Source organism: Penicillium soppii, assembly GCF_028829465.1.
Source record: "Penicillium soppii strain IBT 18220 chromosome Unknown utg000010l, whole genome shotgun sequence".
Taxonomy (NCBI): Eukaryota; Fungi; Ascomycota; class Eurotiomycetes; order Eurotiales; family Aspergillaceae; genus Penicillium; species Penicillium soppii.
Window position 1 is genome coordinate 1,508,597 of NW_026643240.1, and position 23,656 is coordinate 1,532,252.

Below are 23,656 nucleotides of genomic sequence, written 5' to 3' on the forward strand. Positions count from 1 at the left end.
AACAGAATGTAAGACTGGCTGGTTTTCGAGATATCTCTATACATGATACTAGCCAGATAAATCCATAATAGTAGAAGGATTCAAATTGATAAATATCATGGCATTTCCAATTAGTCCTGAAGGGATAGCCGAGAAACTTATACAAGATATAAACACCGTACGATCTGAGAGTCCTGGTTAAATATCTCCTGTTAAAGCAAACACACAAGGACCTCCCGGTCGGGAACATCCGTGACGAGAATCATCACAAGCCCACCGCGTCAGATCAATACATCAAATCTGCCGGATCAATGCAACTTCCTGTCGACCAGTCGCATTGGCTCAGAAATGCACCTAGAAGGGATTATATTCGTCAACTTGACAGCCATCTAACACTTGGCAATCCAGATGTCACTCACCCACGGCCCAATACTTATAGGTGTCTGAGTAGAGAAGTTAGTTCCATTCCATGAGCCCTTCCTGTGAAGAATCCTACCAGCATTTTTCCCAGCCCTGAGCTTAGAGGCGTCGTCCTCACTGTTGCCTTGCTTGGCAAGTTCAACGATAGCTTCAAAGCCATAAGCCTTGGTCTCATCATCTAACGAAACATCGTCTATGTGGTAACCATTTTAGTAAAGTTCCTCAACTTGTCCCACTCCAATATTCATTTTCACGCTTACCTTTCGCCAGGGCTCCCCAGAAATCCTTCGAATGGGTCAACTCGTGCACGAAAACGCCATCCGCTGACTTTTTCGCCACGTCATCAAAGTCTTCATACTCCAAATCTGAGAGCGACCTTGCTTTCTGCACAGGAACAGGTATCGCTCCCGAGAGTGTTTCCCAGCCGAGTGGGCAAATGGTCATATAGTCGTGGCCATCTCGCCCGTGGATCATGAAGGCAATTGCGTTGTTCTGTCCTTTATCGTTTTGACACACGCTGTTCTGTACATTACTCTCTCTTCTGATAGCATAACCGTCTGCTCCATCGTCGAATACGAAGAGGTCTGGAGATTCCCAAAAGTCAGAATTCTATGCTATTCATTTTAATCCTTCCAGGGAGAACAAACTTACCTTCGTCGTCGTATTCGATGAGCTCCCAGCCAGAATCATGGCAGATGATACGGATGTGGAAGCTATCCTTGTCCAGGCCTTCAACGTATTCGTTTGCGAAGTCTGTTCAAATATGTTTGTTTTTAGCTTCTTATGATCTATCAGTGTAACTATTGAACCACTTACACCTCAGTTGCGCATTTCGCCTTTTAGCTCTGTCCATTCCAGTACTGTCGGTCTCCTTAAAGGTACCATACATCGCCATGTAAAAATTTATCTGTGTATTCTCCTCTGCCGAAAGATCTTCCTTGTTGCTCATCTTGTCCCAAGCCGATTCAAGTGTTGAGATAGCATCGAGCGCTCCTCTGTTCTGTTTAAAGTTACCACCAAATGCATCTTTTTTTATTTGCTCTCTCATCAAGAAAACTTACAATTTCCAAGACATCATCCATAATATCGGCAAACATCGCCTTAGTAGTGTCAGTGATGGTATCGGAGTCTCTTTCAGTCATAGACATGGCTGACGTCTAGAGTAAAAGTGACCGGAGTCCCTTACTGGTTTTGCTCGATAATCCGGTTTCCAATACTATCAAAGAATTCCTTCCGGGCTATCTTCTGAGCACGGCGTTCTAACATCTTTCGTCTCGTCCTAATCTTCTTTTGTATTTGCTTCATTTCGCTGACTCGTGGGTCGGAAGCTCCTTCCGCTTTCTTTAACTTATGAAATTCTGATATGAGTTCGTCTCTAGTCGACTTAACTGCCTTTTTCAAGTCATAGAGTTCGGCTTCCGTTTCGATGGCCTCTTTTTGCTTGGTGTTCAGTTTTTGTAGTGCTAATGCATCTCGTGTCAGATTTCTATAGTATGCTAGATTCAATAAAGAATCCCTTATCGGAGTTTGTATAAAAATGGATTAAGTGTTATTGAACACAGACATATAATTCGAAAAAGTTGCACTTTTTCGATGACCTATGATTATATTACGTGAGTGTTCGTTGAGGTTCCCTAAATTAATTAGTATAAGAATGATTCGTTCAAACTCTCCTAGCCATACTTAAGTTTTTAGCTGCGCCTTTACGGTTCTTATACAGCGATCCCTTATCTACGAATCCAGCCTTTACGCTAGCCTTTCTTTCGTACTCCTACGCCTGCTTATATAAAAAGCCGACGGTGCAGTTAGTGACCCAAGTCCCGTCTTCTGCCTTTACAGCGCGCCTAAAAATAGGGATATTTTTCACGCTATCCTTAAAATGGATAGGAGTGCTATGGCGATATTCTAGAACTTTTGTAAAGCGCCAAATATCTCGAGGGCATTTGATATGTAGGCTTACAAATACATCGTTAAGAAAGGCATATATAAGTATGTCCTAAATAATATAGAGTCCTAGATTATCATCTCTTTCGGTATAAGTGAATATAGGCCTAGAGGTGGTCAGATTTACCTATAAATAATAGTATAGGACTAAGACTCACGGATTCCCCTGGTTTCTCTTTCCCTTACTAAGCCTATGCCTCGCCCTTTGTAAGACCCCTTTACGAGGGTCTTGGGACTTAGGTGGATTCGGGCAATAGAATGGAGAAAGCAGTAGACAGGTTCAATGCTGAACTAATCGCTGGAGTCCAAGACTCCAGCCCCTGAACTGTTTATACACAAATGTGGGGTCATGTGAGGTCATGAGCCCTCGCATTGCGGGTCTCAGCCCTGGGTCCAGTTCGCAGGTGCGAACTGGCCATCTCGCAGTCTCATATAGACTGCGAGATATAGATCATCAGACCTGCTTAGTACTTGGGTCCTGACACCCTTATAAGAAGAACTTAGGCATTAGAATGCTCGAGGTGTTTGATTATATACAGGTTAATATCTTTCCACTTTAGCGCATCGTGTTCTTTCTCGTAATAGGAAGATAGTATAAGAATCCTAGGTCGGGCTGAGGTTAATACTATCATTTTCCGTAGGGTGTTTAATTGGAAAAGAACCCGGGCTGTAGGAAAGGCTATATCGTAAGCGGCCACCAAACAATACGTGATAACGAATACCTCGTTAATGCTAAATAGCGGCTGTTCCTTAGCAGTCTTATTCAGGTCGTATTCTATAGCCATTGATTTTACTAGCTTCTTAAGTTGATTAAGGACTAGTGCTAAAAACGTAGAAATCATACTAATATCCCTCCTAAATTGTAGAGGAAGGTCAAGACCCCTTTCCTCTATCCAGTACATTCTGAAAAAACGCGCCATTATCAAGAAACTAGACCTGTAGTTAAGGTTATACTCATCCAAATACCACTTAAAGAAGCCTTAGACGATCCTTAATATGATATTTTCAAGCCAATATTTATAGTCTTTGTTATCAAGTTCTTGTACCTATCTAAGTACTTTTCGTTTAGTCAAAGCATATAGAGTAAATGGGTAATAGCATAATACTTCTGAAAATTAAGATGGATTCCTCTTATCCGCTCCTTTGTCGATCCAACTTTATCAATCGTGACCTTTGGATCCGGTTGGCGAACAAACGCATTCCAGTCTCTGACCCGCTTGGTAGGCTTAGGAGGAGGCATTTCGATCATAGTAGGCTTGAAGAGGGAAATCTTAAAGGGGGGAGTGTACGTTATTTAACCACTATCAGCCAAAATAATGATAATGAATTTGTAGTGAACATCTAATCAATGGCCGCCCATGATAAAGCCGCCGGGCTATTTTAACTATGCAGGAAGGGTGGGGACAATCACACGCTAAACCCAGCTGGCCATATTACACTAGTCCTAGTTAAATCTATAAAACCGCCTATACGGAAACACCACGATTATTACTCTCAAAACCACGCACAACCATAGTCTTTCCGTTGTCCCCCAGGATTACACCATATCGGATAATTATAGAGTATTACGTTTTTAGGTTCAATTATGACCCTTAGAGCTTAGCACACTTAGTCCTTGTGCAGATCCTAGCATTAGCACCTACCCCAATAAGGAGCTCGTTATGAGAGATACTCACACCTCAACAAAAGCGGGGAGTTTACCTTCGAGGGCCACTAAAGCGGCACCTGGGTGTTCTCCCTGTCACTAATAGAAACCTGTAACACCACTCCCATTCATCAAGGTTCTCACAAACGCCGGACGCGGGTGGCTCGATCAAGTGGTAATAAGCCAGAATGCAATCCTCCCACTTTTCGTCAATTGGATACGAACCGCGAAACCCCGAGATCCATAAATCGGCGGATTCGTTGTCCCATATAATCTTTGTGATATTCTCCCCTCCTGGACCCTATCCAAAGGACGACATTTCCCTGATTTTGCGTTAGCATGATCTCAAGGACTTAACTCCGCACTTACTCATATGCAGCCCGGAACTTTCGGCGAACGAGATCACGTTTTGGTCGCTCGAATGACCAGAAGAGTTCAGGAGTTAGGACCTGTCCGCGGACCTTTTCCCAAACAAGATAGGTTATGTATCCTCCAGGTACAGGTCCGTGGTCCCCTTGCACGGATTGGCCATATCCAAGTAGTGAAGGTACACTTTTGCATCCACCTTGTCTGAACTTCTTCCGAGCTTTTGCTTCCTGCTTTTCAAAATGAGGATTTGCCTGTTGGGCTCGAACTTCCGGCAGAAGGAATTCTGTTCCCTCATCGGGACCTTGACAGTAGACTCTCATAAAGGCTTGATTATATGGGAAATGGTGATCGTGACATAGATACTTAGCCTCCCAACCGGACGGTTGTTCGTCGGGATCAGAAGTAGGCTCACGTATTCCATCGACTCTATTCTCATAAAGCTTCTCGTCGATCACCCATGTACTCGCGTTCAGCCGGAGAGCTGCGGAGCCAGCAAGGGCGATCTGAGTGCCTTTGAAAATCTGAGAGATATCAGTCATCTTGAAGGTTGCGACGATAAAAAGGAAAGAGAGTTCTGGGAGAACAGAAGATGAAAAGAAGGGAAAGTTCTAAAAGAAATGAAGGGAGATGGACTTTGTGGGCCAAATGATCATTTGGTGGTCATTGGTTTACACCGTGATACACCATGCTGCCTGAGGCAACACCTCACTACGAAGGGGCATAGCGGCCAGCTCGTTTTGGCCTGATTTTGGCCTGATTGTTGCCTTGGTGCTTAAATCTTTGCCGGCAGAGAAAAAGAATGCCTGAATTACCATTATACAATCTATTTCTCTTCCCTCTTTTCGCCCACAAACTCATTTCGACCTCAATTTCACGAAGTTAGGCTCCATTATACCTACATCGCCGTCGCCGTTCCCGAATCTGACCCTCAGATCGTTGCGCCCATCACCGCGATGCCCAACGTCATGTTTACCATCTTCTTCGCCGCCATGATCTCAAATCAGAAGTTGAAAAAGCCTCCAAGGCTAGAGAAAGGCGTTTCAGACAGTCGGCGAGGGTCAAAGATGATGGACTGGTTACTCTGCTTGCGATGGAGCAAAGTCAACGCTTAAGAATGTGGGGATGTGGATCTTTGTGGGTCGGGAATATTAAAGTATACTGCGTAACCCGGGTTCACGGCAAGGTATGGGGTTCTGGAGTGTATGGAGCAGTGTCCCCGGTTTTTGACGAACACGTCTCCAACGAGTCCGTGGGTGCTGGAGCGCAGTTCGCGCCCAACATGCAGGCTGGTCCTCGTCATCTCCGACTAATGAGGCCAGGTGTGTGCTGGGCGATGGCTCCATTTTGGCTTCCTTTCCGTAGTGGCTAAAGAACTTCTTTGCGTTCTGGCTGGGGGAGTGAGGGACTAGACGCTAGGGGAGATGGTGAAGAAAGGTGTTATGTGTATGGAGGAGTAAAACCTCAAGCAACCTGAATCATTTCAGAACTTCCTTCACATTTCCTGTCGTCTCTGCTCCTCCTGTTTCCTGGCATACTTCACCACTTTATCTTCAGCCTTTCATACATTGACCGTTGATTCCGTCTTCATCAACTTCTCATCGTATGATCACCATCACCGTTGATCCCCAATCTTCGGCTATCCTCCTCCAAACACCATTGATTCCCGTCTTTGGCTGTCCTCCCACAAGCATGTCGAAATCAACGCCGCCCCTGACTCAAAACCCAACCCATCACGATCAGGCATTAGCACCTGAGGATAGTTCATAGTGAGTATCCCTCCAGATCACCCTCGATATACTGTTCAATGACTAATATGATACAAGTTCCCCTGCTGAACAACCGGAAACCACTCTGTCGGCGATTCGCTAAGGGTCCCGAGTACCGACGCCGGAGGACACCTCCTGGCGCCTAGCCCATGGGCAACATACACAAAGCGGCTTCCCTGGAAGGTGGCACAAAATGGCAAGTTTATTAAAACTGACGCTATCAAAGTCCTGCTGAACGTAGACTCTCGCCACGAGCCCATGCAACGTTCCACGACCCATAACACGGGTTAAAGACTGGATGAGAGGATCGGCTCTCAAGCCGCGAACGTTGAGTCGGCTTTGATACAGATAGTCGGAACCGTTTCGCCCCAAGAATATTTGTAATTTACTTTGTCCACTTGTGGTTTAGCGCTCTTTCTCCTTATGCGTCCCCGTGCGTGGTTCTATATAGTCCCCTGTCCTCCCCCCAAACCTAGCATCCCACATTTTCTTGTTCGGCCCCCTCCTCCCTGGTCTCTGCAGGCGAGGCATTTTGCTATTGATTCGGATCACTGAGCTCCTGAGCTCCGCCACCCCCTTTTATCTGCGTGACTCATTACCTCTGCGATTTGTGCCGGCGATCCTGCGCCGTCCTAAATTCTCTCCAAGCCGCAGCATACGATGGAAACCTGGATGTTGTCAAGCTGCTCCTGGACCAGGGGGCGATGTGAACTTCAAAGGTGGTGAATATGAAATGCTCTCCAAGCCGCAGCACGCGGTGGAAACTTAGATATTCTCTAGCTACTCTGCCAGAGTTCACCCACCACCGTAGGTTAGGCATCCGGCCTTTGGCATCTATACACCTTCGTAGTACAAGTGGCTCTCATGTGATGGCCTAATATAGTTTAGTGTTGGGTATAAAAAAACAGAGCCTCTGTGAAAACACGCGCGAAATGGTCCGTCTGAGGTCCTACCGTTCTGGAGGTCTCCTTTGGTCAGAAGAAAGATGAGCCACTAATCCCCAATCTAACAAAAGTGAGGTGGAATGTCTTGTTCAAGCTTATGTAGTTCAAAGTGGTCTTTGCACTATCATGTGTCGTGTACTGTGATCTCAAGTATAAACCGAGATTTGGTCCCTTCATTCCCAGCCGCCTAGTATTAGGGCATAGAGAAAATCTCAACAGGTATGCATTGATTTGAAGTTTTCACTCTACATTTCTATGATATCTTTGCCGAGTACAACTGCCAGAACATTCCTCGCCTACTCAAAAGCTCTTGCGGTGCTCCTAATTCAGATACTATACCGTGCTTCATGACCATGACCAGACCCGAGTCCATCACAGTATTGATTTGATAGGTAATTGAGATTATAGTCCGTCCTTTCAGCTTCTCACGAAGAAGACCCGTGACCAACCTCTCGGTGTGTTCATCAAATCCGGCCGTAGGATCATCCATGATGATGATCCTACCAGGAAATAGAATAGCACGGGCAATGCATAAAATCTGTCTTTGGCCATTGGATAGATTAGTTGTATCGATGTTCGTACTTAGGCCACCATAGCCTCGAATTTGATGCCAAAGTCCGACTTCCTTCAACGCAGACACCATCGCTGAATCATCGATAGTTGGTATTATTCCTAGGGCAAGGTTTTCACGGATTGAACCGGGAATAAGTAATGGATTCTGAGAAATTGGGACCAATGCAGAGTGAAGCTTCTCTTTAGGAAGAGTTAAGATGTCGACACCGTCAATGAAGAGTTCGCCAGACGTGATCGTCACGAGAGAGAAAAAGCAACCAAGCAAAGAACTCTTTCCACTAGTCGAGTTTAGTCGTCACTCATTCATAGGGGCTTTACTAGCCTTACCTTCCGGCCGCCCTCTAGGCTAAATGAGACACTTCGCAACACAGGGGCGGAAACATGCCCCCTAGGAGCAATATCAGTCCTTAGTTCAATTGACTTGCCTCAAAGGTTATACTTAATCAAAGACTTACCCATATGACGCAGAAACCCTTCGAAACTCTACTCGAGCTTCCCTTGGCCAATCCTCTGGACAAGCTATCTCGTTCCTAGCCGGTTTTACTTGCAGGTTTGTCACAAATTGTTTGACTCTCGCAATTGCCCCCAGAGAAGTCTCTAGCTGCGTCCAGTTCGTGATCAACAATGTTAATATTGCGTTGAATGAAAGTAGGTTCACAAGAGCAACGCCGAGGGCTCCAGAGCTAGTCTTCTTGCTCACAAAAATAGCCAATGTAACTAGAACGGTCGCAAGACCTGCCATAAGGAGATCTAAAACAACCTGCAGCCACTGCTGAATAGGATACATAGTGTAAAATGGCTTCTGGGATGTGTCGAGGAGCTTAGCATTTTGGTCTGCAAATTCTCGCTGCCAATGAAGTGCACGGATAGTTGTAAGACCCTCTGTAGTTTCCAAGAATTGGGCGTAAAGGGGAGCCTTTGCTTCTAGATCAAGGAGTCTGACCTGCCGTGAAGTACGTAAGTAGAAAGTTTGGATTGTCCATACTGCCATAAAGCAGAAGGGGATCACGACAGACATATAGCCTGATCCAGTAGCTATCAAGGCGCCTTGTGCGATACAAGTCAAAACGTCTGCTTAGGAGTTAGTACCTATGATTCAATACCTTTGAAGGATTGGAAACCACGAACTCTGAAGACTTATGCCGAATGCAACAGGAAGCTGCATGTCAAGAAGCGACATGTCCTGGCTGAACCTAGAAGCAATCAGTATCCCTTAAAAACGAAATTTCGTGGAGTCTCACACAGATACCTTACCTATTAATGAGATTACCTATATCTATCCGAGCTATATTAGGCCAAGGTGCTCTAGAAAGAGCTTTAGTAAGAACTTCAGACATATATCTAGTGGTGGGTCTTGATCTCTTACCTCATGGTTGTGTCCAGAAAAATTCTATGTAGCTGGACAGCTGACCTAGGAACAGCCCAGACAAAAAAGAACCTAAGATGCATAAGAAATCTCTACAAACATATTATGTGGGTGCTTTAAAAATACCCACCAGCCAAATGATCTAATGTAGTAGGTGTAGAGCGAGAGGTTCCCACCACCTCGGGGTGTGTTAGGGACTGTCTCTCTTTCAGCGGACTCTCCGGCTTTTTGCCTCACTTCTTGCTCAAACCTAGAAACACTCTCTTCGCTTTCTTCTTGGATACCATTGTCTTCGGAGCTTATTGAACGAGAAAAGCTCCGTATGTACTCATTATTCTTCATCAGTTCTTCGAAACGCCCTTTAGCTTCCACGCAACCATCTGTTGAAAGAACAATCAGATTGTCCGCTTCTTTCAAATGTTGCACTATTAATAAAAAAAAGCTGTCAGCGCGTGATTATCCATATAGGCACGTTAGACTCGCCTGCTGTTATCACAAGAATGGTAGCCATGCCGATCCTTCTAGCTAGGCCAGCGTGACCGAGCACTTGCTGGAAGACTATTCTTGATGTCACTGCATCTAAGGGACCAAAACAGTCATCTAAAACCAATAAAGACGGTTTCGGGTAGATTGCTCTAGCCAAGGCCTAAATTCACTCAAATTAGCACCTAGAAAAAAGCCAAAAGAAAAGTCCATCGGTATATTTACCACTCACTGCTTCTGTCCTCCAATCAGCTGAGCTCCTGAGCTCTCAGCTACTGTGTCAAGTCAGAGAGGAAGTGTTGTGGCTTCAATGTCTAGGTTACAGGCATGTAAAACCTCTTCGAGCCAGTTTTCGTCAGCTTGTGTTTCTCCGATGATGTTCGCTTTCAGTGTGCCATTGAATATCCATGGATTTCGCTTGCAATACGCCATCTTGGCCGAACTAACAGATAGAATCTCTTCTCTTAGATGCATTTCGCCGAGCATTGCTTCGAGTAAGGATGACTTGCCAGAGCCAATAGGGCCAGTCACCGCTGTGTATGAAGCATGCTGTATCTCTAGTGTTATCTTATGGAGAATCGCTGGGTTATCCAGGCCTAAGCTGAAGCTGCAGTCAGTCATGCAAACAAGGGGCTCGGACTGAGCCGATACTGAGTTAAGTTCGTTCCTAAAACGTTCTCAGGTGCTACCCATTCACTCCCTGCTAGGACCTCTTTCGCTCGGTTGTCTTTATCAAGAAATTCTTGGATCCGATCGAAACAGCCAATAGCGGATGTGAATCTCGTCCATGAGACCGAGATTAGCATCACCGGGTTTGTCAGAAGTGAAATTAAAGACAAGGCCGTAAACACAACATCAGTGTTGGGTGTCTCTAGCCTAAGCTCTAGCTGTGTAGCGGCATATACGGCTATTGTCACAGCGGGAGCGATGGCAGTCGACGGCGCGCTTAAAACATTGACACCGACAATCATTGATCGATAGGGCTTAGATTGATGTAGTTCCATTTCACGAAGTCTGTGTATCTTGAGGCCTATGTCGGACTCGACACCGAACATTTTGATCTGGCTCAGTTCTTTGAGTATCACCGAAGTGAAACTGACTCTCTCCTGAACAGCTTGTACCCATATTTTTTGCCATTGCTGATTCGAGGCGCGAGATAGGAGGACCCTAGTACGCTCACTGTTTTAGTCAGTTTTTAATTTCAGTCTTTTTATCGCGGAGTTTGCAAGAACCTACCTAAAGCAACAGCTAGAGCGGCGATCGAGGAGTATCCAACGGATCTACTTAGAAGCACAAGCGCAATCACAATCTCTACCGGTGATGCCCATAGCTCGTGGAAGTTCAATAGCCCGGTAACAATCCGATCAACATCGGTACTCATTAAGGTGGTCGATCGTGTCTCTTGACATCGACCTGAAGCTTGGCGAAGGGCCTTCATATATATCATCGTAACTAACGAACCACGAGTCATAGTGACCATACGAACAGTTTGACGCTTGAACAAAGCAGCAGTTACCTAGAATGTTTAGCAACCGAGGGAATCGATTCAGTAAGGGACGTGTGGACTACTTACTGCTATCCCTACATAAATTAACACTGTCGCACCGATAAAGCCATATTTAACCTCGGATAGCTCACTAGAGCCGTTGTCGGACACGTAATTGATGAGGTCGTTAATGAAAAAGGGCTGGGCAAACTTAAACCCAATCAAACAAAGGCGAGGGGCGACTGCCGCTGCTACCGTCCATCTTAAGTCGTAAATGATGTTACGGAAAAGTGATAGCCGTCGAGTGGGTTTTTCTGGCAGTCATGAGTCAGTCTCTAATTCTATTAATCCAAATTAATTAAGTTACCTTTGGTACCTTTCCATTGCTGATCGCCGTAGAAAATGAGAGACTTAGTCAAGAGTTCCTCATCTAGGGGATAGAGATCATCAAGGGAGAGCTCGCCTCGGAAGCCACTCATAAACATCCCGTTGAGCCACCAGTAGGTACTCTGACTAAAGATCCCAGTGAAATATTCTGGAGAAATACGGCCGTATTGAGGGCTTAGAGTTTCTCTGTTCTCGCTCGTCTCTACCACGAGTAACAGGGACCGGACCACGAGAGCAGCAGCGACTGTCGCCGCGAGAGAGTAGCTTATAGGATGGAATAACCATAAATGCCGTACTTGCGCAATTTCAAATATGATGCTCCCTAGAAGGTACAGGCAGATCAAACTCGAAGGCTTTAGGGAACGTGCGTGGTCATAGTGCGAAAACAGTAACAGCACCAGAGTGCTAATCATGCCCACCGTAGTGGACGCGACTGAGATCTTTGTTGCCATAAATTGCGGTAAACACCATAAAATGAGGAGAACAAACTTCAGCGCCAGCATTAGCGTATAGAGCACCTGTATAACATCCAAAATAACATCAGCTCATTAGCTTCCTCAGGAGCTCTAGGATAGCGAAAATGGAGAACGACCATCTTGTAAGTGCTAACAGACTTGCGGCGTATCTCTTTTCGCTTCCCACGAATAAATTACCACCGACAGAATCATAGAATGAGGAATGACAGATCAGGAACTAAAGTGAGTATCCCCTGCTCGAAGAGTAGTGTAAAGTCGAAGGCGCGACGACAAGGCGACACCCTTGGACCGAAGTAAGTATCAGCAGAAACATCACACTGCATCTTCACTTTTTTTGGTGCACGCGAACAAGATGAGTTAGCAGAGATGGAGGAGGGGAAAGGTTTACGCAGGTAGAAATCCAGAGAATGCGTGATATAGCCGGAAAATGTTCTTTGTGCTGCAGGGTGTGATTGTGGCGTGCTACGCGTCTGGCAAAAGCACCAATCCCTAGCTGATTAGATTGGATGTGAGTGTTGTGATAAGCTAGTCGACGCCAGCTGATGTCGAATACGACGCTAGCCGCGGCCCAATTCATTGACCGATTATTTACTGCTTGTGTCTCAGTACTAGCTTCTTGATCGCCGGGACAGACATACATGATAGGGCATAAGTACTAACTAGTTAGGGTGGGTGGCCTTAGGAACCAGGTTTGTTAAACTACCCAACTAGCGAGGCGCCCCTCATTGACATGTCCACTAAAGCACCCTCCTGGCATTGTACGAAAAACAGGTACCCTGTGGGCGTCTCGTTATGGATATGAATGACAAGTCTTTCTTGGTAAGCATATTTATTTAAATTCTGGCCGATCATCCGCAGGCCAAGGCGGGTGGCATGCAGGGCTAGATCAAGCCACTCCGGCGGGGGCGTATTCCGACGATCAATTTATTCCTAAGAACATCGATGTGCTCAAGAGAACTATACTGTTCCCACGACAAACCACGGTCTTCACGGGTTGGGTTTGTCACAAGATATTCTATACCGTATATGAAGAATTTGGTTCTGTTGCCCATAATCAGTATCAAATTTGCTATATAAGAAACTAAAATCGGATATTTATCTTACCCATTAGCGCCTTCCGGTCGACCTTTGAGATTGTGAAACGTGATAATGGCACAGAGGACATCACGTTGACTTTGAAGAGCTTCCAGATAGAGAATTTCGATATCGAGTCCGCAAGATCTTTCAACGAGATGTGCTTCGGAAGATCACCTTGGAAGGTCCCATCCCGTTTGCGTTTGCCCAAAGCTGAATTGCCAGGTAATGAGGTGTTGTTCTGTTAAAGCAAGACGCCAGGTCGCGTGCCGGTAATGGCGAACCAGAGCTGAACTGTAGCAAAATGAACGATCATTCTCCCGTGACGAAAGAATCTCGAATAGACCCAGTGATGCCGGGTCCTCTCAGGCTACCCGGTCTTCCCAGACTAGCTGTACCTTTCCTCGTGCGTGTACGTATTTCGAAGGAGCCCAATTTGTTTGGGTGCTTCATTTACTAACTTCATCACTGCGGAGGTGGCTGGTGTCCACTTCTGTCCGAATCATATATCGTCCTACCACCTAGTGCGAAAAACATGTTCAAGCCGTGACTCTGCATTTACATAGCTTATTTGCTGCCTAGCAATATATGTCCTGAGTTTCCCTTTTGGATTGAGGCAATTCAACCAACTTAGATCGTCGCAACGAGGCTGATAATAGGCAAGATCCGCTAAAGGGCCTTTAGGCCTCAACGAGGAAATGCAAAATCAACTGGCTGTCGGCAGCTCATAACGCACATTGCCTGAATGGCCACCAGACTCTGATAATTCCGCTACCATGAGTCTATCATCTATTTCTTTCGGTTGGGAGGCGTCTTTCTCGAGCGCATACCCAGGTAATGATGAAGGGGGCGTGAGAGACTGCGATTGCTGCTGTGGCTGTTGTCGTTTACGATAGCGAATCAGAAAATAGAGGGCCGCAATAAGTGCGGCTGCCCCGGCAACGCCACCGACCACACCACCGGCTATAGCCCCTGTATTATTTCGTGATGAGTGAACCGAGGTACTAGACTCGGCGTCTAAAGATGATGTGGGGGTACTAGCAGATGTGGAAGTTGGAGTGGTGGAAGGAGCACCTGAGCAAAATTTCCATTAGACATTGCAACAGTATGACAATAACGTGGCTACTGACCTGTAGAACTCGGTATTAATGCATTATAGGATAAGTTGCGAGCAGCACCTGGATCGAGACAGCCGACCGAAAAAGTGCCTTCGACAGAAAACCCAGCATGTTTGGGCTCACAACAGAAATAACCCGTTGAATTGTAAAGGTCCCAGCTTGTATTCGCGCAAGTCGGGTGCTCTGCAAGAACATCTGTGCAATTCAGTTGGTCAGGGCAGCAAATAAAATTTTTGATCTTGGTGGAGTTCGAGTCCAAGCATTGAAAATTTCCGGGGCAACAAGCATGAAAAGTTCCCCACGTCCGACCACACACTGACTCTCCCGCGCTGCAGGAGTTGTTTCGGCGAAGAGGATACCCTCCAGACTGATCTAAAGACATCGCGATCGGGCAAAATGGATAAAGTGTTCGAAGTTTGGAGAGGATAAAGTTTCTGAATTCGCTAGAATAGGGAGGAAGATGAAAAGAATCGAGAGGGAAGAAGAAAAGAATTTAGAGGGATGAAGAAAAGAAATGAGTGAGGTTTTGGCCCCCATCTGAAGCTAGTGCACCGACCTCTTCAATGAAGCACAGCCCGCCCGTCCTCTCAGACTAGCTGGTCCTCTCAGACTACCCGGTCCAAACTACAACGTAATAAGCAATAGAAGGGATGAGCGATAGTATTTATGAGCCTTAGGCAGGATGTCGAAGTTACCCGGGACAAAGTGGCTGAGGTGGCCGAGTTGCTCAAAGAGGATTAAAACAACAGTAGATTCTCAGTCAAAGCATTAGGTGTCTCCGGTATTTCGTATTGCGACCACGCGAATTATGAAATTGTAGGAGGCGTCAGTCGACCGCCGGGCCAGGTGGCCTGCCAGGTCTTGCGACTGCGGTCTCAGAACCCACTGGGTTCTAGTGTCGGGTCCCCTGCCTCTCGTTCGGTATCACTAAACCTAAGAACTTAGCCTTATGCTGCTGGTCTTGAATTCTTAGTCACTTATCACTGTAACCTAGACATCGTGTTTAATACTCCCTGTGATCTGAGGTTTTGGTCCGACACCCATGCTATCCTTCAGACAGAGCCCGTATGCTTGGTCTGGACTTAGGTCCCCGAAGGTCTCGGGAACAAGTCCTCGCAAATTCAGAAGTCGCAGGATATATCAGGTAGAATATTGATCTACTGCTACCAAAGTCCTCGTAAGAAACGCCGGCAGTAGACTCACGATGAATAGAGACTATCTCAAGACTGGGTTAGGTCTAGAACGATTAGACTAGGAGAGAAGCAGTACCAAGAGTCAGCTCATATGAAATTTTTCTTTCTGTGTCGCCAATACTCTTCGGTGGGACGTACTGTGACTATTTTTCTCTCAAGAGGCTTCTCCCATGGGTAGGGACCTCTTTTGAGAGGTCTCTCATTCTCGGCCTTCCAATTGACCCTCATTCTTGGAACGAGTTAGCTGAAAATAGTATTTTTCAACGTCATTTCATGTTACCACTTCCAGGATGCTCTACATGGCGCTATCATAGACACAAAAGCAGTCTCTCATCCCAGTACCACTCCTATTAGATCTCTCTCGGGTGCCATACGTCTTATCTGTAGTACGCTCTTATTTCAAGCCACATAGGACTATGCATTTCCTAAGAGGGGTATCTCATGCGTGTCTAGGATCCCTTCCATCTTTTACCCGGTCTAAGACTCGAGATGGATGCACTTGAGATCTAGACCAAAATACTTGTGACCCATATAGACCGTAGTCAGAAGACCGAGGACCCTTACGGTTACTAAGCCAGGGTGGCCGCTAGTTGACAGTTCGAAAGCCCACCTAGACTAGGAGCTGTGGACGTACGCCCAACTTGGCCTTAAGTCGACTGTTCTAGATCACGGGGCCTAGAACCAAGGCCTTGTGGTCACAGCTCCCCAACCACGGACTCACATTTCCAGGCTTGGGACCTGCCTGGACATTATTCCACAGATCTATTATATGGTTGGCTTCGTGGCACTCGATATCTGTCTAGCTTAGACAGCGAACCACACAAGCCAGGAGAAGCTGTTCTTAGATCTTCAGGGGCCTCACCCCCCCCCCCCCCCCCCCCCCCCAATCCTACCATCTTACATTTTCTTTTTCGCCTTCCTCCTCCCTAGTCTCTACAGGTAAGGCATTTTAGCTATTGATTCGGATTACCGAGCTCCTAAGCTCCGCCATCCCCTTTTCCCTGTATGACTTATTATCACCTCTTCGCTGCTTTCTTGTGTTACGGACATGCTAGTCACCAATCACATGTGGGGACCGCAATTAGCTGATGGGCCACCGAGAGCCTACCGATCTATCTGTCATCCAGATCATGTGCAACACCTAATACCAAGGCATGCCCAGGTATCCAGGGAAAGAGACACCATGATCATGCTCAGAGAGCCGGAGTATGATCAGACCGACCTACTGTCGGAAGTTTTCAAGTACATGTACTCTTACCCATAACAACAAACCTCTGCGACCACGGAAGCAGGAACAATGCCATTACTACGTGATCTTACAGGTAGTAGAAAGATCGACGGTAGAAGAGTAGCCTCGATCTACTCATCTACTATCTACTCGTCTATACAGGAAGAGCAGGATATATAAGGATACTCATTTATATATCTATTCTAGTCCTTCGTCTTCAATCATACATTATTACTTATAAATACCTTTAGAACTTCAGAGACTCTTTTCCTTGATTATAATTTGACAACCACTACGATTAGACTAATACTCCAGTATAGATCTATTCGGTGCACTACCTAGCATCATTCCTCGATACTCTCGACAGGACTTATCCCGCAGTAAGGCCTGCTAGGCAACGGTAAGGTTAAGAGACAGATCGTTGAGGTTGGAAGTCTGTAGGACGATAAGAAAAGTATCTCCTGATTCTGTCTAACATAACCGTGACCAGTTAGCTGTGCGTAACAATTGCGCATCAGCAAAGTAAAAAACGAAGCGGCGGTAGAATAAACTCGAACTTAAACGTTAGATTCCTTGATGTCCGAAAGCTCTGAGCTTTGTAAATTGAAGCCTTCGTAGGCGTTTTGAAGGCCACAGTTTTAGGGAAAGACCACGGTCTTATTGCTTGTCATAGCTTGCTTGATTTCATTCTTGCGGTTCTATTAAATCAAGTTACTTTTCATCTTTTGATCCTCTACTTGTGCGCTATCTGGTATTTCACACTTAAGGACCACGGCTTAGAATCGTTTTGGGGGCCAACATCGTGGCTTTTCTAGACGACGCTTATAGCAAACGAGTGTATTTATATTTCCGTCTCAATTTCCCAGCTCGTTCGTCACCTTAGATCACAAGCTGCCTGGTTGGGTCGTTATGTTTGGCCTTCTCTTACGTGCTGCTCGAAAGCTCGGCTTCCTTGCAGCAGTACATGCTACAGTGGTTCATCAAAAATCCGGCTCGCTTCGTGTGATTGAGGCTCAATTCTCTCCTGAGACACTAATAGATGTACGTTCCCTCCCTTAAAAATCTCGTTCACACTAATTACATGAATTATCAATAGGTCGATGTGCATATTTCAATTCCATACGCGTATCACGATAAAGTCATCGGCCATAGCCCAGATGACAAAGAATCTATAACTCGTGAATGATGTCTTACTGTTTGTAGCTTTCCCGACTTATTTAGTTTTCATTACAGTTAACAGAGGCTGAAAAGCATACATTTTTAAGCTGTCTATTATATAAATCATTCAATCTTCTAGCTACGACTTAATAAGTGTCATTTATTCGACGCTTCTAGTTAAACTTTGATTACCACAAGCAACATAATCATAGAGTCAAATGTGATCACTTGTCAGGACCCGAATCGTGGATGCCTTATGGGGGTAAGGGTAAGGCATCAGGCTATAACAGCATTGGTGTAGTTACAAAGAGTGCGCTCTGTTCACATCAATAAAAGGATATAAACACCACTGATTGCCTATCTCTTAATGGTGATATTTACGTCTGTGGGGCTCTGGAGGGACTTCGATGTGAAAAGGGCTAAGGTGCGCTCGTCTCTCTGATACTTTTCTAAGCTGTCGCGAGGCTCAATCACAACGAAGGGTTTGTTGGGAAACGTGGAAGGGGGCAAGATGATTTTAGTGGGTGTATCAATGTTCGGGTCGCTTCTGAATCTCAGGGTAAAAGTACCAGACTGTTCCTCAAAGCCATACGAATAGGCTTTACCGGGGACGACGGCTGGATACGGGCGGCTGTAGTGCTTCTGCAGCTCTGGTTTCAGCTTTCCAGAATCGTTGTACAGATCCTCATACGCCTAACCCATCTAAGAGATCATATGTGCATCAGTCGCTGTCATGGCATCTGCCATGTCGCTCATCTGCTTACCTCTGCTCTGCTTATCCCTGCCTAACCAAAACTTAGACACCGTGAGGACACCGGCAGTGTTCAGTCGCACGTTGTCTGTGTGACGGTTCTTGAATGTATCGGAGAAGTTGACTAAGGCATAGGCTAAGGCTCATATACCACTGGCGCAGTATTTATTAGCGTAAGATACATAGGCACATCATCCGTTAGCAAATCATCTATTCGCGCGACATTCATTATCACGTCATCCATTTGCGTAACATCCATTGGCGTAATGTCACGCATAGCTAAATGGTCATGAGTTATGTTAGATAAAATCGGGAGATATTTCTCTTATCGTTCTACAGACTTCTAACCTTAACGATCTGTCTCTCAACCTTACAGTTGCCTAGCAGGCCTTACTGCGGGATAAGTCCTGTCGAGGTTATCGAGGAACGATTCTAGGTAGTGCGCTAAATAGATCTATACCGAGGTATTAGTCTATTCGTAGTATTCTTCAGTTATGATTAAGCAAAGAGTCTCTAAAGCTCTGAAGGTATCTATAAGTAATAAAATATAATTAAAGACGAAGAACTAAACTAGACTTATAAATAAATGCCCTTATATATCCTTAAGTTTTTCTTATATAGATAAGTCAATAGTTGATAAGTAGATCGAGGCTACTCTTCTACCGTCGACCTTTCTATTACTTATATAATCTCGTGGTTCCTTTGTTAGCTCTTAGTATCCTATTAGATAGTTGTAGTCTTTATATATTATTAGTAACTCATATATCTATAATATGTCATGGAGATCATACAAGGGGCAATGGAATACGAAGATATTGAATATTGTATTGCGGACGGAGGAGAGAAGGAGAGAGAGAGAGAGCGAGAGATATCTATCTATCTACTCCATGGGAGACTATCCCAATGTGGGATGTCACCTGACATCCCCAACAATATGATCTCTCCCTATCCTGAGAGTTTCGTTGTTGTAATAGTCTCCTAGACTATACAATAGAAGATAGATAACCAAGATTGCAGAGCACTCTTTCCAACCTTTGGCCTTTCTCCAATCAGTGTTTTGCCCGGTCGGGTTTAATAAGACTATGCAGGACGAGGAGCAGCTGATCCGACCATGTAACGGGGAAGTTCCGTTTACGAAAAGGGTTCGGACTGAGTATCACCGACATAGATGCAGTTAGAATTCGTGACACCAATAAAGATAATGGACCCTTGATGACTTCATTCAGGGGCATAAAAGGGAGCCCTAAGCTGAGCCTCTTTATGAAACACAAGAATTAGTCTCTGTACAAGAATGCTACATTGTTGACGCTCCTCCATCTATTCATTCCATGTCCACCATCGTATCTTATTGGATTGACAGGCTGATCACCCCCGACCTGGTAATCTTCTTACATATAGCCGCTACCTGATTGCTATTAACGTATATAGAATTCTCTACCACTATAGTATAATAAATTCATATCCACTTTAGCCTCCCCCCTTTTCTTTTACTAGTAACGTAAGTTAGTCACGGGCATTACTAATCTAGTTTATTACTTTTTAGACGGTTTGGGCGGCTTAGGTCTACGCGATATATTCGTAATTTATATGGCCTGTATTAGTTAATACCGGGATTGGAATTACGAATTAAGCCAACTACTTACTATTATAAGTAAGCTATATTTATAGTATATGTATACTTAAAAAGAGCTCCTCGAACGCTCTATTTAGGTTATATACTATATCGACTAGCGTTAGCTATTCGATAGTAATAATGCTACTACCACGGAAGTCTCTAATAACTTTTACTATACCGATGAGCTTAATAACGGACTATTAAGTCATAAGATCTCGAAGCTCAGTTTCGATATAGGTTAGGCCATCAGAGCAAACAAATATAATACGTACTATGCTTAGAACGTATAGGTGTAAGAAGATCCTTAACATTTTAGATCTTTGAACAAAGCAGTGGAAATAGAGTTGAAACTATGGTGTTCTCCTACTATATGAATCTCTCAAGGTTGTCGCGCTCACCATGAGTCATTAGAGTGGTCGCGTGCATGATGAGTCCGTCTTTTCAAATCAGTATCTCTAGCAGCAATATTCGCAGAATTGTAAGGCTACCCTTCGCATATTACATAAACAGTATATGAAGACCTTGTCAATTTGATTCTATCAGGAACTTTAACAAAATGAATTTATCTAGTATAGAGCAGCTTGGCTGTATACCAAGTCATGCCAAAACTAGCCACAAATTCGTTGCGAAGGCAAGTCATTGTTGATAGAAACTTGATCTTCAGCAGCTGTCGGTGTAGCCATTGCCTCCATTCTTGCACAAGTATCCGCACTTCTCGATAACTTTGATCTCGCCGTTGGAGCCTCCAAGACAAGCGAACAGCGCGTTGTCTCTGTTCACGCCAGGGAATGCGGACTGAGCTTCTGCAACCGCATTCCGGATCTGGATGTCGTAGTTGCCTTAATATAGATTCAGTAATCTGCTTCATCGTAACTCAAGTCATAGAATTCGGTTCACTAACCTCGGGTCATAAGGGCTGAGGAACAGTAATTGAACTGCGTTTGGCAGTTCTTGGCCACACCAAGAGATGCAAAGGCAGCCACGGAGGCAATGGAGAGGATGCTGAGCTTAACCATGTTTTCGGTAGGAGAAAGTGTTGTTTGGAGCTGATGAATGATTGAGATGGCTGGAAAGTGATGGTGAGAAGAATTGGAGGGGATGGGACGGGGTCTTTATAGCCCGCATGTCGTCTCGGTAAATCGCGATGATTGTATGCTACACTATTGCTGCGGGGCAAGTATCTAGCCCTCAGTCTCTATGTAAACGAAAACAAGTCCCTGAAAGAATCAAGAGTACATTGATGCGTCCCTCGACCCCACCCTCTGGCTCCCATTTAGGTTAGAAATTGTGACATGAGCTGTTGATCCTCGGGGATGGGACTCAATGTCGTATTTCAGTAACCCAAACTCTGCTAGCGGCGTGAATCCTTCGACTGGACTCCCATAACCATCCGGTGTAGCCGCACAGTACATAACTTACGCATCCACGCCTCTGTAGACGGGAGGAGATTGAACATAAACATGGCGGTCAGATCAACTGATGATATAGAAATCGGAAAGTTCAGTGAACTAGAGGACGGAAGATCGACCTCACGGTAGACCAGTGCACTGGAAATCTGGAGAAGGTATGAGTTTATCTTCCCAACAGTGCGAGCTCACTGGGGGCCCACTATAAGGGTTTTGAAAATTAGCGCTTTATCACGTTTGCAACCCGTCAATGACTTGCGGACAGATACACTTGGGAGCATGATATCACATACGTGATTGGACTCTCTCTGTGCAGTGGGTTCCCTCAATTTTGGTCATGCTCTTGTTTACCGAGCACAATAGGTTTCACTTTTCCCCGACGCCCTGGGAATTCTGCGTGGTAGAGACTGCAAGGGGCCTTCTGACAAGTAGATTGGTTGGCTCTCGAACGATCGAGGTCCCAATCAGAAAAGAGGGAATCCTCGCCCCGACGTATAGTCTACTGGCGTTGCCGCTAGGGGGTCCGCTAGTTGGGGGGTTGATCGTACAGGGGTCAGGGAAGCTTGGCCCAAACTCATTTGATTTCCGACCTTGTCCCTCAAACTGCAGCCCTCCGTCTAATGTGGCCGGTCGACCACATAGACAATGCCATGTGGTTGTGAATTGATTTACTCTACCTAACACCTCGGCAAAGCTGGTCAAAAAGCTAGTGATAGCCAATGTAACATTGTACACGCTAAGTACAGTGCTGTTGCATAAGTATTTGACCTCCAGTACTTCGGTATCCACTTTGGCTTGACCGCGGTCGAAGTACTCGAGGTCAAATACTTGTGCAACACTGCTGTTTTGCTAGCCTACTCCTTGAATAATATTAACCAATGGTCCGATGCTTCTAGCTGAACAATCGACAGGGGTTGGATATCACATATCCAATTTTGGAACTTCTATGTCGACCATGTAGAACCCCACTCCCAAAGATAATTAATGAGAAGCTATCGTGAAGGTTGGAAAAAGATTCTTCGTGCTGAGCTTCTCAGCACGGCTTCTATTGATTATTATAGAGAACTATCCTACAAGGTGCGAGTGTGGAAAAAAGATAGACAGGGCCTGGAAAATATGGTAGAAAATAGGCTTGGCACGGGGCTTTGCCAGGACCGGACGGACCTCGGTGAAATAAATTCTTGCTGTACACTTAGTGGTGGCTAGGTATTACGAAAAATGCGCAATGTATTCAATAAACACCCTAATACATTTTAAGCATATATTGCGACCACCAATAAGGCTAAAGCTTGAATAATCCTAGCTCTTTCATGTAACTATCAAATTATTCGACTGGCCCCCAAAACTTCGCCACGTCTAGCGTCTCCCCCAGATTCAGCTTCGAACACGCTAGTGGTCGGGTTTAGGTAATTAAGCCTCTTCCCACATGTCAACCGCAAGTCACGGAAATGTTGGTGACCTATCTCATACGCCCGCAGTAATCAATGCGACATTTAATCCATACACAGGCTACAACAAAGGGTCCATGGACATGCACGTGGTTTCATGACAATAAGATTTATGCGGGCTGATGGGCTCTCGCAATTTTGTCCATTTCGGATTTAGCTCCAATCTAGGGTCTCAGTCTTATATTGTGAGCTGCTATTCTTGCCACGTACAATATTAGTTCCTTCAGTAAGAAAGTGAATGAGTGAATTATTTTATTTTTCTTCCAACCGTTTTTTCTTTACTCTCATTTCGGAGACAACCAGTTGTTCAATGACCGTAAGTTTGCTTGGCGTTGACGCTGATCCTTCACCACTATAGGTCTTATACTACTCGTCGACGATGTCTTACAGACCCATGTGTCTATTCTCGTTTACCACTGATTGTCGTGGAGAGCATCGTTGATATTTATTGTGCCTTCGGTCAACTCCCAAATGATCGCTGCGTGTTATTGCTCATCAACATCATTTCTCTTCAAACAGTGTCTTTACGCTTTGTCCGCCTTCAAATTTGAATTCCAAAATTGATTACCCATACCAGATCCCGCTTTTGCGACTGAGACCCTCATCATGTTCCACAGTATGGCTCCTAGGAAGGCTCTTGCTCGCTTCTAGAGATCAGACTTGTAGTTCCTAGGGGACCTCCACAGTCTCAGGAGTGCAGAATATAGCTTCGGAGAACGAGGATTAGGTTGCCTGCTCTTTGGCGTTTCGCAAGATCGGTGCCTGTGGATCAGTGGGGTCACGATCGGATATTATTCAAACCGATAGCGACAAAATGCGGTTAGCGT

At 45.3% G+C, this 23,656-nt stretch overlaps 10 protein-coding genes across 10 annotated transcripts; 1 reads left to right on the top strand and 9 right to left on the bottom strand.

Annotated features, from left to right (window-relative positions):
• Positions 1 to 390: 390 nt before the first annotated feature.
• Positions 391 to 1,547, bottom strand: N7529_011234 (uncharacterized protein; the record flags this gene model as incomplete). Its single annotated transcript, XM_057246760.1, has 6 exons — positions 391 to 422; positions 476 to 592; positions 660 to 983; positions 1,051 to 1,152; positions 1,216 to 1,399; positions 1,461 to 1,547. The coding sequence occupies 6 exons, from the start codon at positions 1,545 to 1,547 to the stop codon at positions 391 to 393; spliced, it is 846 nt and encodes a 281-aa protein (XP_057092109.1).
• Positions 1,548 to 2,395: 848 nt separating this feature from the next.
• Positions 2,396 to 3,245, bottom strand: N7529_011235 (uncharacterized protein; the record flags this gene model as incomplete). Its single annotated transcript, XM_057246761.1, has 3 exons — positions 2,396 to 2,450; positions 2,881 to 3,166; positions 3,188 to 3,245. The coding sequence occupies 3 exons, from the start codon at positions 3,243 to 3,245 to the stop codon at positions 2,396 to 2,398; spliced, it is 399 nt and encodes a 132-aa protein (XP_057092110.1).
• A 1,108-nt stretch (positions 3,246 to 4,353) lies between these two features.
• Positions 4,354 to 4,896, bottom strand: N7529_011236 (uncharacterized protein; the record flags this gene model as incomplete). The annotated part of the gene is made up of 1 exon (XM_057246762.1): positions 4,354 to 4,896. One exon carries the CDS (start codon positions 4,894 to 4,896, stop codon positions 4,354 to 4,356), a length of 543 nt encoding a protein of 180 aa, XP_057092111.1.
• A 1,063-nt stretch (positions 4,897 to 5,959) lies between these two features.
• Positions 5,960 to 6,226, top strand: N7529_011237 (uncharacterized protein; the record flags this gene model as incomplete). The annotated part of the gene is made up of 2 exons (XM_057246763.1): positions 5,960 to 6,123; positions 6,181 to 6,226. 2 exons carry the CDS (start codon positions 5,960 to 5,962, stop codon positions 6,224 to 6,226), a joined length of 210 nt encoding a protein of 69 aa, XP_057092112.1.
• A 1,094-nt stretch (positions 6,227 to 7,320) lies between these two features.
• On the bottom strand, positions 7,321 to 7,557 carry N7529_011238 (ABC transporter integral membrane type 1; the record flags this gene model as incomplete). Its single annotated transcript, XM_057246764.1, has 1 exon — positions 7,321 to 7,557. One exon carries the CDS (start codon positions 7,555 to 7,557, stop codon positions 7,321 to 7,323), a length of 237 nt encoding a protein of 78 aa, XP_057092113.1.
• A 534-nt stretch (positions 7,558 to 8,091) lies between these two features.
• Positions 8,092 to 9,011, bottom strand: N7529_011239 (ABC transporter integral membrane type 1; the record flags this gene model as incomplete). Its single annotated transcript, XM_057246765.1, has 2 exons — positions 8,092 to 8,578; positions 9,007 to 9,011. 2 exons carry the CDS (start codon positions 9,009 to 9,011, stop codon positions 8,092 to 8,094), a joined length of 492 nt encoding a protein of 163 aa, XP_057092114.1.
• A 440-nt stretch (positions 9,012 to 9,451) lies between these two features.
• Positions 9,452 to 11,865, bottom strand: N7529_011240 (ABC transporter integral membrane type 1; the record flags this gene model as incomplete). The annotated part of the gene is made up of 6 exons (XM_057246766.1): positions 9,452 to 9,652; positions 9,826 to 10,090; positions 10,141 to 10,668; positions 10,722 to 11,005; positions 11,063 to 11,289; positions 11,343 to 11,865. 6 exons carry the CDS (start codon positions 11,863 to 11,865, stop codon positions 9,452 to 9,454), a joined length of 2,028 nt encoding a protein of 675 aa, XP_057092115.1.
• A 1,753-nt stretch (positions 11,866 to 13,618) lies between these two features.
• N7529_011241 (uncharacterized protein) lies at positions 13,619 to 14,412 on the bottom strand (the record flags this gene model as incomplete). Its single annotated transcript, XM_057246767.1, has 2 exons — positions 13,619 to 13,986; positions 14,043 to 14,412. 2 exons carry the CDS (start codon positions 14,410 to 14,412, stop codon positions 13,619 to 13,621), a joined length of 738 nt encoding a protein of 245 aa, XP_057092116.1.
• A 3,554-nt stretch (positions 14,413 to 17,966) lies between these two features.
• On the bottom strand, positions 17,967 to 18,552 carry N7529_011242 (cellulase; the record flags this gene model as incomplete). The annotated part of the gene is made up of 3 exons (XM_057246768.1): positions 17,967 to 18,302; positions 18,414 to 18,496; positions 18,543 to 18,552. The coding sequence occupies 3 exons, from the start codon at positions 18,550 to 18,552 to the stop codon at positions 17,967 to 17,969; spliced, it is 429 nt and encodes a 142-aa protein (XP_057092117.1).
• Positions 18,553 to 20,635: 2,083 nt separating this feature from the next.
• N7529_011243 (uncharacterized protein) lies at positions 20,636 to 20,991 on the bottom strand (the record flags this gene model as incomplete). The annotated part of the gene is made up of 2 exons (XM_057246769.1): positions 20,636 to 20,814; positions 20,877 to 20,991. 2 exons carry the CDS (start codon positions 20,989 to 20,991, stop codon positions 20,636 to 20,638), a joined length of 294 nt encoding a protein of 97 aa, XP_057092118.1.
• Positions 20,992 to 23,656: the final 2,665 nt, after the last annotated feature.